The following is an 18,582-nucleotide window of genomic DNA, read 5'->3' as shown; positions in this document are numbered from 1 at the left end:
CATTTTTTTAGAAGTTATAAATATTTTTTTAATATTATTATAACTCCTCTTGATTCTCATTTTCCTAAATACCTTTTTTAAGTAAGTTTATTGTAAGACGGTCTCACGAATCTTTATTTATGAGACGGGTCTACCATACCGACATTCACAATAAAAAACAATACTCTTAGCATAAAAAATAATATTTTTTCATAGATGACCCAAATAAGAGATCTGTCTCACAAAATACGACCCTTGAGACCGTCTCACACAAATTTTTGCCATCTTTTTATCCCAAAATAATAATTAATCTATATCAAGATTTTCCAATTATTAAATTAAATCATAACTTAATACATACTACTTTTAAAAATATAGATTTTATTATAATCATTCACACTATCGATTCAAATATAAATATATCATATGATCACACGTTTTCTTTCTATATAAACACAAGATAATAGTATAACAACCTCAAATAATGGAAAATACAAAAGTCACTTTGTTTGATTTAGTTGGAGCCAAACTCTCGATTCCACTGCTCAAGCTCTTCCCACTTGTTTTTCTGTAAGCTAGGTCTAATCACGCTCATCGCCTTTTGAAAATCTCCGTATCTCAATCGCCTTACCTGCAGATTTCATACACACCGATCCTGATTCGTATAATCCATATTCGATATTCCTCATTTTGGTCCTAATATTCAACACTAGCTGCTGCACATTTGCATGCTTATTGTATATCAAGACTCAAATCTTTGAAAATCTCAGGTCCATGGTTTCTAGAGAGTATAAGAAGCAATGATGCAGATAAAAGGAAGGGAGACAAAGTTCAGCACAATCAATAAATCACTCCACTCATTTCAAAAAGGGTTAAAAAAATTATAATTCAGTGAATTTTATCATCAAAAACCGAATATCTGTTATTAAACTAAATGAAAAGTCACTTTTAATCTCATATAACATAATGATATAATATTGTAATACTTATTAAAAAATTATAATATTGTGCTTCATCCAACTCATTAATTTCTCAGCTGAAATTGTAATATTTATTAAAAAATTATGACTTTAAAATGTTCACTGTACTGAATTTTTTTTACCAATAAGATAAACTATGTCCATAAACAATTATTGGATAAATTCACTTTTAAATTTGTATAATAAAACCATTTAAAAAATTAGTTTGATAACAGGCATATGTTTATGATCAAATATAAGTTAATATTACATGTTGAAAGAAAACAAATACTCAAATAAATTGTTTAACCATAAGACTATTCTAAACAAAATTTATCTTCTCAAAACGGTAAAATAAGAGAGGTCATTTCTTTATGAAACTCATGTATCATTTTTTATCGGATAACATATAAACTCTTATCCTAGGTTAATTTAAACTAGTGGGAAGTTTCAGAGCATAAAAAGAAGATTATAACACAGCCGGCCTACCTGATTTGCCTGAACCGTAAGAATGTCTGAACCAAGTTCTCTAATTGGCATCATCGCAGCTTCCTCACACAAAGCTTGAAGGTCGCTTCCAGAATACCCTGTAAATATATGAGCTTATCATAAGTTTTATATCAGACTACACGGAAATGGATCACATCTGGATTTTGGATCCAAACCAAGATTTATGAATGTAAGAATAGTTGAAAAGAAAATTATATTACCATCTGTCTCTGTCACAAGTCTCTCTAAATCTCTCTCTGTAGCCAAAGGACATGTAACAGTGTTAAATGCAGTACAGTATTAATTCCTCCTGCAGCAGCAAAGGGTACACAAATGAAGTAAAACAAACCCGACTGGCTGAGAGCTCATGCTTCTAACCTGGCATAGCAAATGCATTGCCCTTGAGCTTATGTTTCAAAAGAACTCTTCTAGCAGTTGCATCTGGCAAAGGAATGTATATCCGCTTCACCTGTGGCAAGGCATGACAATCAACAAAAAAGTTCTACTAAAGTCCTGCCAGCTGTATAAATTTATCTTGCAAAAAAAAGTTTCATAACCTTCTCAGATACTTTCTTAACACGCCCTCTCCATTAAAACACCAATAAAATGCTTAAACAATGAATACATAGATAAAACAGCAAACAATTGATGTCCACCTCAGAGATGTGATCGACGGGAAATCCAATTTTGTTCATGAGCCTCATGGAAATTTAGTTAGCCTTGAAATTAAGGGCCCACTACAAGGATATGGCCTATTTGAATTTCAAATGTGCCCGACATGATTAGGCCTTTCCTCATTCCTTTCAGAATAACAGGAAGCTAATACAATAATATTTCTGAAGAATTTGACCCAAGAAAAGGCTGCAGATTATAGCTTGAAGCCTCGAATACATAACTAGAGTCAGAGTTCATTTCATTATATCGAGTTGACAAGAATCTATGTGAGAAAAGTTAATTCACATTGCACGAATGCAGTCTAAACACTTCTAATATCATATGCAATGTGAACGAATGCAGTCTAAACACTTCTAATATCATATGCAAGTAGATTAATGAATCAATTCGTAAATATTCCATGAGGATTATGCCCGTGGCAACATACTAACCAGTCTTCTAAGAACTGCATCATCCAACTCTTGGGGTTTATTGGTTGCACCTGCAATGACGAAGAATGTCTTCTAGAAAAGAAATGCAATGAAATTTAAATTATAATCTGCCTTGTTTCAGAGAGATTATGAATTCAACATCTCATTATCGATTTGGAAATTCAGCAAATACTCCTTCAAATTACCCGTTTGGTTCTATGAGACATTATCCATATCAGGACTTTTGCATAATTTGAACACCAATTCCAGCCTATGTAACACAAACTGCATAGCTACAGTGCTAGAATTATGTGGAAAATTGAAGCCAATATTCAGATTTCAGAATTTGGCTAGCATACCTTAATAATTAATTTTCCTACAATGGATGATTTCTATAAAATAGGAAAGTGGGTTTAAGAGTTATTTATTTTTTGAATACTTTTGGATTTTCAATGTTTTAACTAGAGTTTATCCCAAACCCTTCAAAGAAAACAGCATGCAGCTAGCCTGGTATGTGATTTTCTTTCCTAATTGAACATGAACACTTCTAGATGATCTGGTGATTGTATCGTAAACAAATCTTACCAATGACAGTAACTAAATCATCAGAACTTGACGTCACTCCATCGAACTGAATTAAAAACTCTGACTTCAATCTTCTACTTGCTTCATTCTCATTAGCGGTCCTAGTTGACATGATACTATCTATCTGTATCACAGAAGGTGTGCAAGTGTTGTGTAAACAACATATCCGTGGCTGCTAAACAAAAATGGTGGAAGAATACCACCATGAAATAGTATTACATAGAAAGAGAATGATAGGAAACATTAATAATATAATAGTTTGTTTCATTTTTAGATTTTTTTCCTTTTAAATGAAGGTTTGCCCTCTTTTTTAATAAACAAGGACATATACATTCAGTGCAAAGGTTGGAGCCAAAAGTATAAATATGCTGATAGTTCGACAATTATTCCACGGTGGTACAATACCTCATCAATAAATATTACTGATGGCTGTCTGGAAATGGCAACCAAAAAAAGTGTTCGAACAAGCTTTTCACCTTCTCCCACCTGGCATTTCAAGCAAATATGCAATAATTTCAACCGTGAAAAGTAAAGAGGACACATCCACCTCCACAATAGTCTGCAGCGAAGATACAGGGTGGGGCAGGAATGGCAGGTGTAGTACACATACCCACTTTGATGTCAGGGAGGAAGCAGAAACATTGAAAAATGTTGCTTCTGACTCTGAAGCAACTGCTTTGGCAAGCAAGGTCTTCCCAGTTCCAGGTGGTCCAAAGAGAAGCAAACCTGCAAAATAATGGAGTCTTTCACTTTTTCGTCAAACATCTATAGTCATACGAATGGGAAAGTAAAGTTCATTTCCCATATACTAACCCTTGGCAGGTTTCCGAAGCCCAGTAAATAGATCTCTTCTTTTAGTTGGTAGAATAACCATTTCCAATAGTGCTTGTTTTGCCATTTCAAGTCCAGCTGCAGCAGAGTATCATAAAAAAAATAACATAATTTTGTCCATTCAAAGAAACAATTAAAGCATAAGGAAGAAATAACTAGCCAACCGATATCTTCCCATTTAACTGATGGGCTTTGTTCAACAATCACTGAATTGATCATCTCCACGAGCTTAGCATCATAGCCATTGCCAGATTCGACAGGTCTTGAAGTTGTTGCCTTACCAGTCTGACTTCTAACAGCAGAACTGCCTCTGCTGTTGCCAGAATATTTTTGTACTTCCCCTTTTCTAAGATGTGAACTAGTAGAAGCGATTGCCACAGCTTGCGCTTTAGGCAAGGTATCCTAAAAATATATAGGCCATAAATAAGAAAGAATTTAAGTCACGTGATTGGATGATTGCTTATTAATTGTGTTAACATTTTTAGAAAATGGTTATATAAATAACCTCTTCATAGCTCAACTTGAATTGAAGGTCGAATTACTCAATTGGCAAAGTTTCTTGCTTTCCTACTCTAGGAGATTATCGGTATACAAAGTCAATTACAGTGGCCAATAAGCCATAACAAGTGACTTCAACAGCAGATGTAGAGATGTAAATGAGCCAAACAGTATTAGGCTCGAGCTCGGCTGGTTTAAGGTATATATAGACTCGAGATCGATTCGAACTTTTATCACGAGGCTTGAACTTGGCTCATTTTGAAATAACTATGTTTGCGAATAGCTCAAGCTCGATTCGCTTATAGCTCGTTCATGTTTAACGAGTCTAACCTGAGCTCGACTCGTTAAGCAAGCTTGTTTTCAGGCTCATTACGCAGGTCGCAGGCTAGTACTAATATTTTAATTTGCCAAATCAAAACTCGAGCACAGATCGTTTATGTGGGTCGCGAGCAGGATATCATTAAACTCGAGCTTGGCTCGATAAAATTGTCGAGCTCGAGCTCGTCTTGATAAGATTAACGAACGAGTTTTTAATGAGCCGAGCTCTAAGTAGCTCGCAAGCGGCTTGATTTATTTACATCTCTAAGCAGATGTGACCCCAAATTCAAGTTCTTGAAGGACATAACAAAGACACGATAATTCAGCCCATACCTTGTTTTCTGATGATCCACCTGATATATAAGTAAGAGGAAACTGAGGAGAATTAACAAAGGAAAAGACCGTGTTTCTCATTAATCATGCTTATCTAAAATCAATGGTAAAAAAAATTTTAGGAGACCAATGCAAGAGGGGATAGACCTGTTCTCCGTGATAAAGTTTGTAATCTCTCTGCTACTTGGCCCTGCCATTTTGACACCTTTTGCCGATAAGATTTAACCATCTCCAGTTCACTGTTGAAAATTTAATAAATTGACAGCAAAAGGCCAAGAGACACCGCACTATCCAAAATACATCTAAAACTACCGACATGTTAAAGAATCAGCAATGAAGTATCCAAATCATCTGATAAGGAGTCTAGGATATGACATTATCCCCAATCATCTTAGAAAACAGAGAATGACATTCTACAAGTTGACTCTGGACACTATCAAATCATGTTAAGTTGGCAAATTCCAATATCAATGAACTTTAGAACATCGACTACTGCCACATAAAAAGGATGTGAGACCTGATACATGGTATGACTCTCCTCAAGTTACAAATGAATCAAATGCCACCACGCAAAATGCCGAACTGATTCACATAAATACTTATTGTAGATCAATTGGTGCATCAACAAATGAAAATTCAAGTTACATCTAAACAGTAGACCTGATAATCGAATTGACAACCAAACGGATTCCATGCAAATAAGAGACCCAAAAAATTCATCCAGTACTGGCATTAGACAAAATTAAAAACTCTCTCTTTATTACCTAGATGATATGTAAGAAGGAATTGGTGTTGAAATAGCTTCACTGAGAATTTTCTGGGCATTATGGTAATGCAAAACGGCGTCGCCAGGTAAACCCCACTCTTCAGCTCGTACGGCCTTGGCGATCTCCTCCTTCGCCAAATCGAAAAATCCCTTCAGCTTGTACGCAGCCCGTTCGTTCCCAGTCCAAACACCGCCGTCTCCGTCCATGGGACGATTCGTTCTATTGCCAATGTTATGCTGTGAATTGCCTAAACTGGAGAAGATCGTGCTTATGCTTTCAATAATTTCTCTCAAATAGCTCATTCCAGGGCAGATTTTGGCCCGTAAATTAGCAGAAAATGAGCCGGGATCGGAATCTCGGTCCACGCCGTCCAAGAAATTGACTTTAGGATTCGCAAGTGCGCCACTCGCCCCAGCTTGAGGTTCGTTCTTACATGGGTTTTGCAAGAAATGTAATTTATATGTAAACATTAACTTTTAAAATCGAATGTTTGAAAATTTAAATTGTTTCGAAATACAATCCTGATAAGACCCGATTTCTTCAACTCGGATATATAAAAAATACAATCTTGATTAAAAGCATACCTAATAATTAGTAACTCATGAATATTTTTTAGTAGGTTTTTTGTGAGACTGATCTCACGAATCTTTATTCGTGAGACGGGTTCACCTGTCGATATTCACAATAAAAATTAATATTCTTAGTATAAAAAATAATATTTTTTCATAGATGACCCAAATAAGAGATCCGTCTCACAAAATACGATCCGTAAAACCGTCTCACATCTTTTTATCATTAATTTGATTTATATTAAAATATATGTAATTTTGTACTTGTAAGATCATAATTCAATTTTAAAAAAAGAAAGAAAGTAAACAGATAAAACTAAGCCATCATTTGTTTCTCTGTTAGGCTTTACATATAATTTCAAAAACAATTATTAAGATTTGAAATTTAAAAATAATGAGGTTGTTTTAGATAAAGTAAAAAATAACTTATCAAACAAACTAGACTTTAATTTCTCAGTTGATAGTTGTGGACCTGTGTTCCATCTTTTTTTGAAGAATCTCCCAGATGGCTTTTCATCAAGGGAAGAAAGGAAAAATTTATTCAAACTCTGAGAAGCATTGCCGGATCCAAGAACCGTAGCCGATTAACAGAAAGCTTCTTCAACGAAACTGTCAACTGGGAAGATAGTACAAGAAAGAGACATTTGAAAAAATCTTTTTTCCCATGTTTGACGAAGCAGATTGCATATATGGTTTACTCGACTTAATAAGTTATTCTGGTGAAATTTTCTCAACAGAAGCTTCCAGCGTGCAAACATATTCTTACTCCTAAATGAGTAAATGTTGCGAGCTCTCAGGAACATTTTCTCAACTTCGGTAATCAAGTGTATTTTGTGAATCGAATACAAAAATCATGATGTTTGAAGTTATATTTTGGTCTTATAAGAAAATTAAACTTACCAGCATTCACGTCACATACCACAGGGGATTGGTACGGGCACTGTCGTATTTTGCTCAATTTTCACAAGGAACTGTAGATGCTAGCCGAGTGTCTGAAGTTATTGATCGGATCCCAGAAGTTGATCATTGTTGTTCCCATGGATTTCAACCATCAAATTTAGAGATGTATCTTTCGCTTACCCTTCTCGACCAACTATCCAAATTCTACAGTCATTAAATCTAGTAATCAATTCATCAAAAACTCTAGCATTAGTTGGTACCAGTGGAGCTGGAAAATCCACGTTCTTTGTTCCAAAACAGGGTAATATCACGGTCTTTTTATTACCTGAAGGCTTATAGTTTCAACCACTAGATTCCTAAAAAACCCAACTAAATCTAACCAGTCGTGATTCAAATTTTCATTGCAAGTGAAATGGCTAACTACTCAAATAGGTATGGTTGGTCAAGAACCAGTTCTGTTTGCGACAACCATACTTGAGAAATGTGATCATGGGGAAGAAAAATTCCACCAAGAAAGAGGCCATTAGAATCTGTATGGCAGCAAATGCTCACGATTTCATCAGTAACCTTCCACGAGGCTATGATACCGAGTCGAATATATATTTACCTTGTGTATCATTCACATGCGAAAATTTTCTGTAACTATGCTCAAAACTTGTGCTTCTAGACTGAGGATAGAGGAACACTGCATTGCGGAGGTCAAAAACAGCGTGTAGCATTTGCTCGAGCTATGATAAATGATCCAAAAATCCTCCTTTTGGACGAGGCCACGAGTGCTTTAGATTCCGAGGCTGAATTTGTCGTTCAACAGGCAATTGATACGTTATCCAGGGGTAGAACTACCATAATTATCGCCCATAAGCTAGCTACTGTAAAAAACGCCGACACTGTTTTGGCACTTGATTGCGGATCAGTTGTTGAGATTGGTAATCATCGTCAGCTCATGGCAAAAGCTGGATTTTATTCTAATATTGTCAAATTATCTTCGGAAGATGTCCCACAATCTGCTCTTAATCAATTTGATCAGCCCAAGAACCTAGATTTCTCCACCTATGAGAACATATGCACAATGAATAAAAAATGATGAATGTTCATGAAATATCGAACCCCTAAGACTTGACATCTACGCAAAATGAAAACTAAGGAGAAGAAAATGATGAAAATCAGTCAAAATTGAGAAATATCACCTTAGACATTTGGAACTTGCAGAAACCAGAGCTGACCCTGCTGATGATAGGGATTTTCTTTGGCATGCTTGCAGGTGCAACTCTATATTTCCCTTGATTCTGGGGCACGCTGTAAACGTCTTCCTTTTTTACCAAGCTGTAAACGTCTTCTGAGACAAGAACCAGGTTGGTTTGATTTCGATGAGACTTCAACTGGAATTCGTGTGTCAAGACTCTCATTAGATTGTGTTAGCTTTCGGTCGGTTCTTAGTGACCATCTTTCCTTCTTACTAATGGGATTGATCTCAGCAGCTGTTGGACTTGGCATCTCATTTTTTCTTGAATGGAAATTAACTTTACTGGCTGCTACTCTTACACCTCTGACACTTGGAGCTACCTATTTAAACTTGATCATCAGCATTGGACCAAAATTAGACAACACCTCTTATGACAGGGCTAGCAATATAGCTGCAGGAACAGGGTCAAACAAAAGAACTGTAGCTACATTTGGAACACAGGAATGCCTAGTTCAATCCTTCAAAGAAGCTTCATCTGAGCCTAGCAGAATTTTGGTCAAAAAGTATCAAATCTTGGATTCGTTCTCGAATTTTCTCAAGGTTCCATGTACGGAGCTTATAGTTTAACTTCCATGGCTGCAACTGCAATACGTGCAGTTTTTGGGATCCTCGACCGAAAGCCTGTAGCAGGTGGTGATAGCAGGAAAAGCAGGAAGTTTAAAAGCTCCAAGGTGGTTGATATCGTGTTCAATAAGGTGACATTTGCATATCCATCTAGGCCAAATGCAACTGTTTTAAGGGATTTTAGTCTAAAGGTAAAGGTGGGAAGATGGTGGCTCTTCTAGGAGGAAGTGGATCAGGAAAATCAACGGTTTTATGGATGATACAGAGATTTTATAATCCAACAAGTGGGAGAATTTCGATGGGAGGTATTGACTTGAGGGAGCTTAATTTGAAGTGGTTGAGAAGGCAGATAGCTTTAGAGATCAGGAGCCGGCACTTTTTGCTGGTAGTATAGGAGAGAACATTGCATTTGCGAACCCAAATGCTTGCAAAAGAAGCTTATGTACACAGTTTCAAACAGAGGTAAGCATGAAATTTGCATTAGCGCTCCCTTTAAGCCAACATACAACGGAAGTTTTCTTGAAAGATAGGCTGCAAGTTCGACAAGGGGCACAACTGAGAAAACTTGAAATATGAGATATTCTTTGATACATTTACTACAAACTAGTTGGATTCTTCTCATTTTGCTATAGGTAGGTGAGAATGAAGTACCACTATCAGGTGGACAGAAGCAGAGGATAGCAATAGCAAGGTTTATACTCAAGAAATCAAAGGTACTGGTACTAGATGAAGCAAACAGTGCGTTGGACTTGGAATCAGAGAAACACGTCCGAAACGCACTTAGAAAGGCGTCCCAAGATGGCACCACCATTGTGGTGGCTCACCGTCTGTCAACTATCAGAGAGGCTGATTTCATTGCTGTTATGAGACTCGAGAGATGGTGTGGTGGCTAAATATGGAGATCAAAACACGCACAGACAAGGACAGAGGATCAATATAGGATGAGAATTGAATTTAGCCGTCTGCAATTGGTTAGAAAATATATTCAATCAAATTATCGGATGCCTTGAATTCATCAGTCCAACTTAAACCCGCATTTGGTCAGTCGAAATGAATATTTGAATGGTTGATCTCGAACTAGTTTTATAGACGACCAGAATTATGCACTTGGACATGGATTCATATTTTACAATAAATTCTATTTTATTGTTGATTGATTTGATTCCATGCTCAAAACTGATGAATAAGTCGTGAATATAATTCTGCTATATGCATATCATAAATACACCCAAGGCCATGGCACATGCTAAAGAAATCAAATGAATAATCAAGCATGACTTGTGATCAACACCTCAATACATCCGATACATGGCGAACTGACCAGTCAGTACACAAATAATACAGAAAGAGGTAAAACGTTAGGAAGATGATGCCAGAAAGAAATTCAAAAAGAAAGTGGTTGTCTCGAAATGGCCAAAAAAATTGGTACCTAAAAAATTTAAAGTTCCTCGATGTGATTCTCACGCCATTATTTTAGCAGACCTCATATAAAGGCTATCCACAACCTTTCCCATGTTAGAAATAGTTTCGAGCGTTGCAGGATAGATTGCATCAGTTTTGGGATCGTCAAATATGATTAGACATCCAGCACCCTGGTCTAGAGTTCCTGCAAATTTTTTGTCCAGAATCATCTGAGATAGTTTCTTTTCCACATGGTGAGATGGCAGCTCGATCAACTCTGCGATATGTGCGATCTCAACTCTTGAAAAGGGCTCAATCAACCTGCAAAGATTTTGCTCCAACAGAGTGTCGTAAAGGGAAGAAAGGTGCCTGTGAACAATTGGGTCTTCGTCCAACTGAGTCTTGAACTTGTGAAGCGCGATTTCAAAGAGCTTGAGCGAGCGTTTTGAATGCGCATCAGCAACAGCTCTCATTGCATCGAGTTCTTGTCCTTGGTATTGTAAACCTACTTTAGGGATGATGTGATTCCTGCCACGTCATCAGCCTGATTAACCATAATTTTGCATAGTAACATATATTTGAGACTGAATATGGCCTGGCGATCTTCAAGGGCATTAAATGCTTCAAATGCTTCAAAGAAGTAACTGTAAGCAGTTTTGTAGTCCTTTTCCTCGGCGTGGAGAATCCCACTCTGCAAATCTATAGTACCCTGCTGAGCTGGAGGGACATATATAGCATTGGCGGCTGTCCTAGCTGCTGTAAGTGCAGCCTTGGCTTTGGGAAGGTTCCGCAGAGAGAAAAGAAGTTTGCTTTCGAGCAAGTCAATTTCTACAAGCAGTAGCTTGTCATCTAATCTTCTGACTTCCTTAATAAGACCTGAAAGGAGATTCAGTGCTTCAGAAAATTCCTTATTGTCCATCAGGAGGGCTGCAAGCCTTGCCTCAATTCGCTGCCGGAGAAAAGTTCGTTTTTCAGCACGTGTCCATTGTACTATTTCTTTGCAAAGTGTGACCTGAAGATCAGATGAACCAGGGATTTTAGCAACTGCGTCAACAATACCACGGACAATCTTTGCAGTTTTTGCCTTCGGGATCAAAGAAAAGAATGGACGTAGCTTGGTGAGGAGATCTTGAAGTTCAGCTGCTCGACCCTCTTGTCTAAGAAGATCTGAGAGATTGGTGATGGCATGTTCTTTTATTCGCAAGGCTTCAGAAGAAGATGAGGGGTTTTCAAGAATCTGGTACAGAATGGAGATTGCCTCAGATGGAGTCTTGGCTTCAGCAGCCTGGATGAGTGAATCAGTAGTGGCAGGAGGGTATGAAGACATGATCACGACTTACAGATTTCGAAGCTCTGCAGATGGAGACTCGTCAGAATAACCAATATATAATTAGTACAAATGACCGGATAGTAAAAACAATAACTGAATTTGTGACGACAGGCAGGTATATCCGTTGTTAAAAATCAATTTAAAAAACACCATCAGGTTACATTGAAGCAAAAATTAGAATACTTTACCAAAACTATCAACGGATTATATAGGAGTTAAATTGTTTTACAACAACCACCTAACCATGTTAGAGAATATGAGATAAAAGAAATATAAAAGAACAAATAGCACTGATGCAATCAAGTACTCATACTTTCAGTATCCATTTCCAAAATGCAAATAAGAGGGCAGTTGTGACTTGTGAGAGCACTAAATAATTAACATCTTTTCAGTGAATTTTGGCATGCCATGATACTAGACTTATATCTGTTTACATAAGATTTAGTTTAGATTCTGATGTTTGAATACTTCTTTTTCCACATGCCTAGACTAAACCTACGTACTGAAACAATATAAACTATTGCACAGCTGTATAAACATACACGAAAAACTAAGCAAACTAACATACTTTGAAACCAGAATCCATGGTTTATATCAATAAAACACATCAAACGCAAAAATCAGTGGCTTACAAGCTCGCGGTAAACAGAAAAGTATTATTCTCCAATAAACTATTGTTTCTCTGCTCCAGTAAAATCAAATTGATAGGTACTGATATAGAATTTAGAGGATCTTGTTACTGGCGAGAAGAAGAGACCACCTGAATTTCGTAGTATGCTTCGTGAGACAAAACCCTATCCACCAAATTACAGAGATAATGAATTGGGAGAGAAAACGCTTGCGAGAATGTGGTATTCATCTCCAACCCTTGATGTTTCAAAAAAGATATTCAACTTTCACCCATGTAAAATCTTAAGTACTGAAGTTCTGTTCAAATAACTAATCTTGGAGCTTGGTGACTGAATCTCTATCGAATCTCAGAAGTATTCAACGATGGTAAAAAAAAACCACTTATTAAATAAAATAGAGCATTTTGAACACTAAGACCATGAAATATTCAAAAACAAGGGTTACCCAGCTCACGATATTTTCAAGGTTGCTACAAGGAAAACGGATCTTAGAAAATAGATTACCATTAACAATATCAATCAAAATGAAAAACCCTAATTGTGTGTCCATGTGCGCCAGGACACACGTATCTAAGCATAACATATGCACCAAAATACGTAACAAAAGACAAGAATTCATGGAGAAAGTACCTAAAAATTGAACATATTCAGGATAATTGACCGAGCGGAGAGAACGAGTAGGCGGAGAGGTCCGACAGCAAACGATGTTAGGGCAAATGGTAATATATACGCGCGCGCAAGCACAATGAAATGCGATTTAATTACCTGGATTCCTGATAGCACAAAAGAAAAAAAGGCAACCATAAAACACACACAGTGTGTCGGATTAAGACATTTTCTATCCCACAGATGATTTTCGATTTCATGAACTAAAGCAACAGAAATTTCAAGGCAGGGAGATAAATAAAAACGGCTAAGCACAAGTCAAATTTAAACATCAATTATCCGATAAATACTATTAAAAGGAAGAATTAGGAAAAAAACGAACGCGTCAATCTCGAAAAATACAACAGAAGCAAAGAATGATTACTAAGAAGAGAAATCGGAATAACCTGATGAGAGGAGAAATTTGGCTACTCGACGGCCACGAGAAAAATTTGAAGGAAAATGGTCTGGATCCAGAATTTACCGCGGCTAAAATGTATGTATAGCTAGATGGTTAATCAAATATGCATAAATTTTTTTGGTCGAGGAATCAATAACGAAAATTGGATCCTACCAAGTAATGTGATAATTTAAAAAAAAAAAAAACCTTGCATTAAATAATGTAATGGTCCGAAGTCCAGTTTTGCTCGACTAAAGTACAATGAGAACTGAAATCGGGAGGTCTGCGGAATCACGTTTTTTTGTGTTCGTTCAGTGTTTAGTTTCAGGTTATTGACTGACTACGCATTTACGGTCTCAGGCAAAGAAGCTCAAAGCAGAGATTCTGCTGTCTAAAATTGTGTCATCCTGGATGCCTGCCGGTCCTTCAGATGACCAGGAAACAATCACAGATGAGGAAAGAATTACGTATCGAAAGGTTGGATTAAGAATGAAAGCATACCTGCCATTGGGTAAGTTGTCATTGTGATAGAGTCTACTGGTAGCCGGCAATTTGAGTCCAGTTTCCATTTTTCAGTCAAAACATGTGTTCAAAGTTTCATAAACGGAATATCATGTTTCTTTATCGGTGATATAAGAGTCCAGTCATGGATAACCCGAGATATTAAATTGATATCTCAAATCAGGGTGAATCTTCAGGCTGGATTCTTCAGAAGTTGGGCAGGTGAATGTCCGGGACATCTTCTCCCCGGGCTATCAGAAGCTAGACTCTCATACAAGCTCCTGGATGATTTCTACCGGGTTACCTCGAAAATAGCACATTACTCGAGTGCATCAGTATGAGCTACTTTATGCTTGATAATCATTACTGTCAAAACTACAGGCGTGTCAGAGAAGTTCTTAGAGGTAGGGTCGCAGGTGGGCACTGAAAACGAGATAATCATGTGATTTCTTCCTATAAATAGCAGGTATGTTTTTCATTTGAAGTATTCTGGACTTTTGAGCATTCACGTATATTCACTAACATATACAATTTTTCTTCTTCTTCACCTGCTAACTTAAGCATCGGAGTGGTCACGCCAGACACCCTTCCGACGTCCATTCACGAATGAAAATAAGTAGGGAGATGAATTTGTTTCGTTTGTGTAAGTTACAATGAAAATACATTTAAATCAACATATTTTAAATCTTTACATTAAAACACAACCTTTTTGAATTTAGAACAAAATGAGGCACAATAGCCCGAGTAAGAACTAGGTCGTTCTAGCGGGGTCTACAAAAAAAAGATTTGAAAATTTTTCTCTCTCTAATAATTTAAATTCCTGAAATATTTAGAATTTATTATAACGGTAATTTGTAGAAAAATACACTTGCCAATGATTTTTTTAAGATTCAGTACACATAAGTTTTTTTTGTATTTTAATACCTGACAAAAGACAAACTTAGTTTTTACTACATGTTTCATGTATTTTTACCTTTTTACCCTTTTTACTTAATAAAAAATTATATAAATCCATTTTTTTGTTAGCCATCTTCTCTTTCCACTCACCATTTCCGATGCATTTGGACCACATATACATTGAATTAAAATATTTTTTTATTTTAAAAAAAAATTCACAACCAAGCATTGAACTTTTTGAAATACTTAATTTTACTTGCGAAATACTTAATTTCAATTTTAAAATACTTGATTTAGTAAATGACATACTCATAATGTGTATTAAAATATTTGATATTCGAATATGCAACGCAAGTTCACCAAGTGCTCGTATTTTCTTTCAAGATCCATTTAGATGACATGTTCATTTCATTTAATTATTTTTATATTTTAAAAAACAAAACAAATTCGCAACTAAGCATTGAAATTTTTCAAGTACTTAGTTTTACTTGCGAAATACCTAATTGCAGTTTTAAAATACTTGATTTGGTAAATGAGATACTCAGAATGAGTATTAAAATACTAGATATTCCAATATGCAACGCAAGTTCACCAAGAGCTCGTATTTCCATCCAAAATCTATTTAGATAACTTGTTCATTTCATTTAATTATTTTTTTTATTTTAAAAAAACAAATTCGCAACTAAGCATTGAAATTTTTTAAGTACCTAGTTTTACTTGCGAAATACCTAATTTCAGTTTTAAAATACTTGATTTGGTAAATGAGATACTCATAAAAGTTAATAAAATACTGGATATTCTAGTAGGCAACGTAAGTTCACCAAATGCTCGCATTTTCATCCAAGATGCATTTGGATGACATGTACATTTCATTTAAATATTTTTTATTTTTAAATTCACAACTAAGCATCGAACTTTTTGAAGTACTTAGTTTTACTTACGAAATACTTAATTTCAATTTTAAAATACTTGATTTGATAAATGAAATACTCAAATTGAATATTAAAATACTGGATATTAGAATATGCAACGTAAGTTCACCAAATTCTCGCATTTCCATCGAAGATGCATTTGGATGACATGTTCATTTCATTTAATTATTTTTTTATTATTAAAAAAACAAATTCGTAACTAAGCATTAAACATTTTCAAGTACTTAGTTTTACTTGCGAAACACCTAATTTCAATTTTAAAATACTTGATTTGGTAAATGAGATACTCAGAATATATATTAAAATACTGGATATTCGAATATGCAATGTAAGTTCACCAAGTGTTGATCTTTCCTTAGAAGATGCATTTGGACGACATATTCTTCTCGTGTGATATCTATTTTGTAAAAAAATATCAAATTCCCAACTAAACATGAAACTTTTAAAGTAATTAGTTTAATTGATAAGTACCTAATTTCAGTTTCAAAATACTTGATTTCATAAATGAGATACTCAGAATAGGTAATAAAATAATGGATATTTCTAATATGCATTATGATGCAATTTCAATTTAACAAATACATTGTTCATCACTCCTCATGAAATAAAAATAACAATTTATTTCGATATACAAAGAAAGAACTTACTTTTACTCCGGGAAAAGTATGCTACTATATTTTTGTTAAAAGTAAGTGCTTATTTTGATCTACAAACAACTTACTCTTACTCCACGATCACTAATGAACTGTGTTCATTTTTTTAAATGACATGAATAAGTATTCTAATGAATCTTAGTTGGAAAACCAACCATGACTGAATTTACGTTGCATATTCGAATATCCAGTATTCTATCACATATTATGAGTATCTCATTTACCAAATCAAGTATTTTAAAATTAAAATTATGTATTTCGCAAGTAAAAGTAAGTACTTCAAAATATTCTATGCTTAGTGATCGAGCAAAACTTTCATTGTAAAATTCTTAGTAAAAATCAATAATATTCAAGCTCGAAATAATCGCAAGTGCACGATGTCAAGTAATAATATAATGTACAAGAGTACGAGTATCGTTCATCTAAGGATTGTATTTCTCAATTATTATTCTCAGTTATTCAATTTTTAGCAGCGATACTTCAGATGATTGTTTACTACTACGATTATTAAATAAAAACTCAATGAAATGATTCAAGGATTGAAAGATGAAATAAATAAGCTAGAATGATTGATTAAAGTTCAATGAGAAATGAATTTGTTGAGAATCTCGGTTCACCTACCCCTCCTTAATCTACTTAATTCGTTCAACAATGATCTATGCTTTCGACGATATTTCATATCCAATTGAACATGCCCTCTCAAGCTATGCCAAACTAATTCAACTCAGTGAAGTAATTAAATCTCTTTGATTATTTGTCAAGGGTGAATTGCATGTCGTTTTATTAAATCCCCTAGCTTTCGACCTACTGGACTATGACTATCGACGTGTATCCGACTTCATATTTCTATGTAAATTGTAAATCCACGTATTATGCTACTCGTTCCTATCACGGGTTATTCGCTCGAAAAACATTGTCCGAAAATCTTCAAATCTTCGCTCCAAGCCTTTTTTCTCTTTCAATGCTTTGTGGCTGCTAAAAAGTCCTTGAACATGTCATCCAAATGCATCTTGGATGGAAACACGAGCACTTGATAAACTTACGTTGCATATTCAAATATCCAGTATTTTAATACTCATTATGAGTATCTCATTTATCAAATCAAAGATTTTAAAACTTGAATTAGGTCTTTCGCAAGTAAAACTAAGTACTTGAAAAAGTTCAATGTTTAGTTGCGAATTTGTTTTTTTAACAATAAAAAAAAAATTAAATGAAATTAACATGTCATCCAAATGTATCTTAGATAGAAATGCGAGCACTTGGTGAACTTACGTTGCATATTCTAATATCCAGTATTTTAATACTCATTCTGAGTATCTCATTTATCAAATCAAGTATTTTAAAATTGAAATTAGATATTTCGCAAGTAAAAGTAAGTACTTCAAAATGTTTTATACTTAGCTGCGAATTTGTTTTTTTTTTAAATAAAGAAAATAATTAAATGAAATGAACATGTCATCCAAATGCATCTTGGATGTAAATGCGAGCACTTGGTGAACTTACGTTGCATATTCGAATATCCATTATTTTAATACTCATTCTGAGTATTTCATTTACTAAATCAAGTATTTTAAAATTTAAATTAGGTATTTTGCAAATAAAAGTAAGTACTTGAAAAAGTTCAATGCTTAGTTACGAATTTGTTTTTTAACAATAAAAAAATAATTAAATGAAATGAACATGTCATCCAAATGCATCTTGGATGGAAATGCGAGCATTTGGTGAACTTACGTTGCATATTCGAATATCCAGTATTTTAATACTCATTCTGAGTATTTCATTTACTAAATCAAGTATTTTAAAATTTAAATTAGGTATTTTGCAAATAAAAGTAAGTACTTGAAAAAGTTCAATGCTTAGTTACGAATTTGTTTTTTAACAATAAAAAATAATTAAATGAAATGAACATGTCATCCAAATGCATCTTGGATGGAAATGTGAGCATTTGGTGAACTTACGTTGCATATTCTAATATCCAGTATTTTAATACTAATTCTGAGTATCTCATTTACCAAATCAAGTATTTTAAAACTGCAATTAGGTATTTCGCAAGTAAAACTAAGTACTTGAAAAA

At 34.9% G+C, this 18,582-nt stretch overlaps 2 protein-coding genes and 1 pseudogene across 3 annotated transcripts; 1 reads left to right on the top strand and 2 right to left on the bottom strand.

Moving 5' to 3' along the window:
- Positions 1-355: 355 nt before the first annotated feature.
- On the bottom strand, positions 356-6,329 carry LOC142553096 (uncharacterized). 2 transcript variants are annotated; one of them, XM_075663098.1, is made up of 13 exons: positions 5,842-6,329; positions 5,225-5,316; positions 5,078-5,097; positions 4,093-4,330; positions 3,911-4,006; positions 3,708-3,823; positions 3,503-3,583; positions 3,098-3,221; positions 2,534-2,583; positions 1,806-1,896; positions 1,649-1,684; positions 1,428-1,525; positions 356-610 (listed from the first exon to the last, which is right to left on the bottom strand). In XM_075663098.1, the coding sequence occupies exons 1-13, from the start codon at positions 6,312-6,314 to the stop codon at positions 494-496; spliced, it is 1,632 nt and encodes a 543-aa protein (XP_075519213.1). In that variant the 5' UTR covers positions 6,315-6,329; the 3' UTR covers positions 356-493. The 2 variants fall into 2 exon arrangements, with proteins under 2 accessions (XP_075519213.1, XP_075519214.1); XM_075663099.1 differs by lacking the exons at positions 356-610; positions 1,428-1,525 and having other exon boundaries at positions 1,653-1,737.
- A 1,119-nt stretch (positions 6,330-7,448) lies between these two features.
- Positions 7,449-10,147, top strand: LOC142554306 (ABC transporter B family member 19-like; annotated as a pseudogene).
- Positions 10,148-10,364: 217 nt separating this feature from the next.
- Positions 10,365-13,702, bottom strand: LOC142553095 (26S proteasome non-ATPase regulatory subunit 11 homolog). Its single transcript, XM_075663097.1, is given in 4 exon segments — positions 10,365-11,033; positions 11,036-11,874; positions 13,111-13,253; positions 13,533-13,702. Coding segments are annotated over 2 exon segments (1,266 nt in total). The 5' UTR covers positions 11,849-11,874; positions 13,111-13,253; positions 13,533-13,702; the 3' UTR covers positions 10,365-10,580.
- Between the last annotated feature and the right edge of the window lie 4,880 nt (positions 13,703-18,582).

Source organism: Primulina tabacum, chromosome 8, assembly GCF_025594145.1.
Source record: "Primulina tabacum isolate GXHZ01 chromosome 8, ASM2559414v2, whole genome shotgun sequence".
NCBI lineage: Eukaryota > Viridiplantae > Streptophyta > Magnoliopsida > Lamiales > Gesneriaceae > Primulina > Primulina tabacum.
Note: the sequence above shows the minus strand (reverse complement) of the source record. Positions and strands in the feature narration are given on the sequence as shown.